The 6,000-nt window shown below is 47.4% G+C and overlaps 1 protein-coding gene across 1 annotated transcript in view; it reads right to left on the bottom strand.

Annotated features, from left to right (window-relative positions):
• The window catches only part of ehbp1 (EH domain binding protein 1), a gene marked incomplete at its 3' end in the record, with an annotated part of 171,447 nt that overhangs the window by 123,457 nt on the left and 41,990 nt on the right, over positions 1–6,000 (bottom strand). The window contains exon 5 of the mRNA XM_083651190.1: positions 727–780. Coding sequence (XP_083507316.1) covers positions 727–780 — 54 coding nt within the window. The remainder of the gene's footprint in view (positions 1–726; positions 781–6,000) is intronic.

Raw genomic sequence — 6,000 nt, 5'->3', positions numbered from 1 at the left:
CATCCAAAAACGGACTCAAAGATTCAAAAAGACTCAAAAACGGTATAATAACTACACTAATTAATAAACAAGTAACTACATTAAATCAATACTGGAGGCCCTAGCTCGTAGTTCAGTTCCCGGTTGGAATCGGCAACTTGACATTTTACAGCAAGCCTAACAGGATGCGGTCTGTAAATGATGTCATTGAGCAAAATGTGTGTTGAAACGCAGGCTGTTAGTGCTGTACACGCACACGCACACGCACGCGCACGCACGCGCGCGCACACACACACACACACACACACACACACAGTCATTGTGGTGACGCTCGTACGCCAACGTGATGCCACTCAGCACTTGTGGTTCGACATGAGGGCTGGCAACAGGCCTGAAATAAGCATGTAATAGCATAATCTGACCACATGAGGGCAGCACTTGCACATCTAATGCAATAAGGTTTTCTACTTTGAAACTTGCTGAGAGTGTTGGACTCACATTATATTACTCTATGTCTGTCAGTATTTCTTTCTTTTGTTTCATTTTAAGGTGAGAATATGTGGTCAAAGTGAATTAGAAGTACTTTACAGCGACCATCCAGGTGCCTTTGAGCAAGACACTTAACCCTCACATGCTTTTTTAATAGCCTCAAGGTTGAAACGTGCCGACATGCAGTGGTGGAGAGACAGAGATGGAGAATGAGAGAGGCTGAGGAAGGTGTAAATAAGCAGATCATGCACTACTCACATTCTCAATGACAAACGTCCACTCTTTGTCTTCAAACTCCTCTGCATGCGGGTCCTGTAAGGGCAACGTCAAAAAGAAAGGGTTTAGTACTTTAGTATGTTAATATCCGTACAATATTTGCATGTTTGTGAGAATGATCATTTTAGTGGTGACACAGAAAGCATACAGTTGGGTAGACCTGTGACAGCTCATCCCCTCTCCCAACACTGTTGCTCTGCTCACCCTCCCTCCAACCTGAGCTACTGACTCCCTCTCTGCTTTTACCAACTGTTTGCCCAAATGCTATTCACCTTATGTAGAAGAGACAGTCTGGCTTGAGAGACTAACAGGAAGTGTAAACGCAATTGGAACCGATTGTGTGTTTACACTTCCTGTGGCAGAGCTTAGCAGAGCAGCAGCCTGCTTCCAGTGAGTCTAACCCTAACCCTAACCCTAACCCTACCCTAACCCTACCCTAACCCTAACCCACACTAGCTTTGAGCAGAGATGATCTCTGGTTTGAGCAGGTAAAACAGACGGCGTTTTGAACAGGAAGTTGTAACACAAAGGGGTCAAGTGGGCGGGGCTACATGAGGTGAATATGTGAGGGTGATTTGTTATGTGCTTTGAACCAGGTGCCTTTATTGTAAATCTGATTGCTCGTACTGGACAGTCACGTTTCTAATGGAATTGAAAGGAAAACAAACTGTATCGTGATACTAGAGCCTCAAATCATCCATGAAGCACTACGTTACTGTGTCACCTGTGATGGGGAAGGCAAAACATGACCAACTACCTCCGCCACGGCGACTTACGTGAATCTGTTTGGAAATTAGGCACCTTTCTGTGATTGGACAGGCCCATTGCCACGCCCCCATTTTGGCCAGTGTGTGTGGAAAGTTGACCTAACTTATCTACAATGTTTCGTGGTGTTATCGTGAATCCGTGTGGAAGTTAATGTTAAGCGCCTTTTTGTGATTGGTCACGGCCATTGCCACACCCTTTTTTGGCTAGTGGGCGTGGAAAAGTGAATCACTTCTAAATTGGCCCATGACCAACCTGTCTGCCAAGTTTTGTTCATCACTTTTTGAGATATCTTGCTGACAGACAGACAGACGGAGGTGGAAACATAAGCTCCAGCCAGCAGCTCTGTGGTGGAGGAAATAATATATCTAGGCTGATGCAGCCTGCGTTGTGTTGACAGTTCTGGCAGCAGCCCATGTTAGGGGCTTGCCCAGGGGTGGAGGGCGGGATTTGATCCAACAAACTCTTACTTGCACAGCATACGCTACGCTACGCGCTAACCACTACGCCAAGAGAGCTAGCTTCCTTAGCAGAGCTGGCTAACAGGCCTTTATACCGGAGAGTGAGTCTAAACAACTTACTGGCTCCCACTCACAGTCACTCAGTTACACTTAGTGTGTTTCTCTCTCCTTCTCCCTGTCATTCCATCTGTCTCTGTCCATATCTGCATACATGTCTCTCCATACATCTCCCTGTCTCCCTCTGTCTGTCTCTCTGTGTGTCTGTCTGTCTCTCTGCGTGCCTGTCTGTCTCTCTGCGTGCCTGTCTGTGTCTCTGTGTGTCTGTCTGTCTCTCTGCGTGTCTGTCTGTGTCTCTGTGTGTCTGTCTGTCTCTCTGCGTGCCTGTCTGTGTCTCTCTCCCTGCCTGGCCAGCTGTGAGGTGATGGGAGGAGACAGTAGTGGAGGCAGCAGGGCAGCAGGCAGCTCTGTATTATTTGAGCCGGCATGGATGACCTTCACTGGCCTCCACCAGCTCACATGGATGCACACACACGCACACACACACACACACACACACACACACACACACACACACACACACACACACACACACTCATTACATGCTACAAACCAATGCACACAAACACAGGTCGATGAAGACAAAAACACACGTTAGATCTTACACATGCACATCACATGTACGTTATATGTGCACACATACAAACGACACATGAGACCTAAATACACATCAATGTGTTGCACACGTACTGTACATAGATTGCGCTCACACACACACACACACACACACACACACACAGGGGGCCTTTCTGTCAGATTGCTCTAGTGACACAGCCCTCAAAATCAATCCTTCTGCAGCCTGCCAGAATATACACACACACACACACACACACACAAAGCTGTAGAATTGACTCTTGTCTTTTTAAATCCTACATTGTTCTCATATGGCCTAAGTTTAGACTATAAGTTTAGACATGGTGTGTTGGCTTTTAGAAGATGTTTAGGCCCATATCCTCTTCTGAAAGACAACACATCATGACATCATCAGTCATGACAGCAGCTCACTTTAACACTGTGTGTCTGCAGTGTTTTACTGCTGTTATCAACTGATACACAGTACAGCTTCCTTCTTCCTTCATGTTGGGTTAGGGTTAGGGTTTGCACCTCATAGCACCAAGCATTCAGCTCTTGTTCAGGTTAGGAACATTTGACTGCAAGATCAAATTCACCAGCCAGGGGGGCGGGGCACGGTCCCGCCTGGGGCGCTGTGGGTGTGTCTCCATCCCCATGTCCTCAATGCCTACGGCCCAGGTGGGCTATCTCGTCTAAAAGGGCTTTTCTGTGTGGAGTTTGCATGTTCTCCCCGTGCTCCCCTGGGGTTTCCTCCAGATAGGAACCCCCCCCGCCCCCCCCCCCCGCTAAAAAAAAACATGCAAAAAATAATAATAAATAATAATAATAATAATAACTGTTGATTGATTGCCTGAAGAAGACCCGTGTGGGGTCGAAACGTTGCGCTTATTCAATTATTAAATTATGGGAGCTTAACCGGTGTGCGGACATTCATTCTCTCCTACTGAATATCACGCCTTTTGCCCTGCACCTGGATGAAGGTGGGATGTGCACAGGCCTACTTTTGAAACGTCGGCTGTTGCTAACTGTCCACCTTACACTAACATGCACACTGTGTGGGTTACACTAACATGCACACTGTGTGGGTTACACTAACATGCACACTGTGTGGGTTACACTAACATGCACACTGTGTGGGTTACACTAACATGCACACTGTGTGGGTTAGGATTAGGATTGAGCAGCCAAAACGTTGCTCCTGCTACTTTCGGCTCTGCTACAGTATTTTCCACCATGTCTATAAAGTGAAGCGGAGGCTGACTGCTAGTGTACCACCGCTCCCTGAGCTGCAGGCTGCACACTGCTGAGCTCAGCGGTTTGCAACACACTACTTCAGGCCAGACATGAGACTAATAGTATCTGCAAAATCATTCTTTCTGTTGGCTTTAACCTCTGAGGACTACAAGCTGGGCAAGTCCGCTAAAGCTGTCAAATCACAGTCAAGTATGGTGGTCATTCCAATACTTTCCTGTGGTTGTCTAAACTTTCTGGCACCCCTTTTTACCATCCTATATGTGGGGAACCACACCCCTCTGGCACCAAAGTAGGTCAAAAAAAGACGCAAATATTATTTGCAAATATGACTGGAGAGGAAAGAAAGAATGCATGCAGATGAGTTGAGGTGTATGTTCAAAAACCAACGCAAAATCATCCATCCTTACAAATGATTCTGCATGTGCATTTCACGTGTTGTGATACTTTGATTCTCAGAGAGAAATGTGGTTTCCTTCCCTTTCAGGAGGTCAGAGGCTCAGAGCAGTGTCAGGTAAAGATCAGCACCCACAGAGCTGGCAGGGACTTAGTGTAGTGCTTAGTGCACTTCAGCAGCATGGACGTTTGCCAGCATGGGTCTGAACCAGAGCCGCTCCAGGTCTAATCATGGGTCTGAACCAGAGCCGCTCCAGGTCTAATCATGGGTCTGAACCAGAGCTGCTCCAGGTCTAATCATGGGTCTGAACCAGAGCCGCTCCAGGTCTAATCATGGGTCTGAACCAGAGCTGCTCCAGGTCTAATCATGGGTCTGAACCAGAGCCGCTCCAGGTCTAAGCATGGGTCTGAACCAGAGCTGCTCCAGGTCTAATCATGGGTCTGAACCAGAGCCGCTCCAGGTCTAAGCATGGGTCTGAACCAGAGCTGCTCCAGGTCTAAGCATGGGTCTGAACCAGAGCCGCTCCAGGTCTAATCATGGGTCTGAACCAGAGCCGCTCCAGGTCTAATCATGGGTCTGAACCAGAGCCGCTCCAGGTCTAACTGTCGCTGAGACAGTTGGAGTGGAGGGGAGGCGGTCTCAGCTTCTGGTTTGAAGAGGCAGTGTGTTTTGGTTTGTGGCTTCAGCCAACAGATGTGGTTGAGCTGTGCCACAGAGCGAGCTTTATGACTTCCTGTGGGGCAGGAAGTAGGGCTGGGTCACCAAGGAGCAGACAATGAGAAAAGCAGGAGTGCTTCACCACCAGTGGCAGAGGCAGTGGAAGTGAACTTAACACCTTAAGTGCCATAGCCGAAATAATTCGTCTTACATAATCCAACGCTTAAGTGCCAGAGCCGAGTTTACTCGTCTTAGATAAACATTTTTTTTTTTTGACGGTGGGACATCAATCAACAACTTTTACATCTTCGAGATCACTATTGGAGCAAGATAATGTGTATAATCTATTTTACCGACCCACTAAGTGTTGACAGTGCTCCCCCAGACGACCGAAATCAAAGAAAAAACTGCCGCGGGACCAAGCCGTTCAAGGAAATGCCGTGGCGATTTTACAGTAATCCATTCAAGACTTGTCTTGCCTGAGAGCGGCCGCGCACCGGCAGCAGCACACAGAGAGCGGAGAGCGATTTGCAAAATAGATCATAGGTGAAACACACTTTGAAACACCTCAGAAAGGCCAGAATCAACATCTGCCCATCGCCCACGCATTCCCCGGCCCATCTTGACTCGCACAAGGAGCGTCCGCACGCAGGCAAGCAGGCAGACAGGCACACAGGCAGGCAGCAGCAAAAGCGCTTCTGACACGCCCGCTGTACAGCCAGGAGGAAGGAGGAGAAGACACACGGAGGGAGGAGTTTGAATGAGAGGGGTGTTTCCTGTTGTTATGGAGGAAATTACTGTTCAAAACTATTGTTTAGAATGTCTGACGGTCTTACTGATGCCAAAAATGAATGGTTAAAGTGACTGTTTCACAAAAAGCCATTTATCTCTGAATAAATTTCCAGACGCTGAAACCATGCTGTACTCAACGGCTAATATCTACATAACTACTAACTCTGCAAACTAACTCTTTTAGACAGAGAAAGCACACATTCTATTAGTTATTTTTAGATGATTGGTGTTCATGAATTCTTAACAGAAAAGAATCCTCGGCTGTTGTAAAATGAGCCAGAATCGTCAAAAACACCCCTGGCA

The sequence above is a fragment of the Poromitra crassiceps genome, assembly GCF_964638095.1.
Source record: "Poromitra crassiceps genome assembly, chromosome: 14".
NCBI lineage: Eukaryota > Metazoa > Chordata > Actinopteri > Beryciformes > Melamphaidae > Poromitra > Poromitra crassiceps.
The sequence above is the reverse complement of the archived record's forward strand: the minus strand, read 5'-3'. Positions and strand labels throughout refer to the sequence as shown.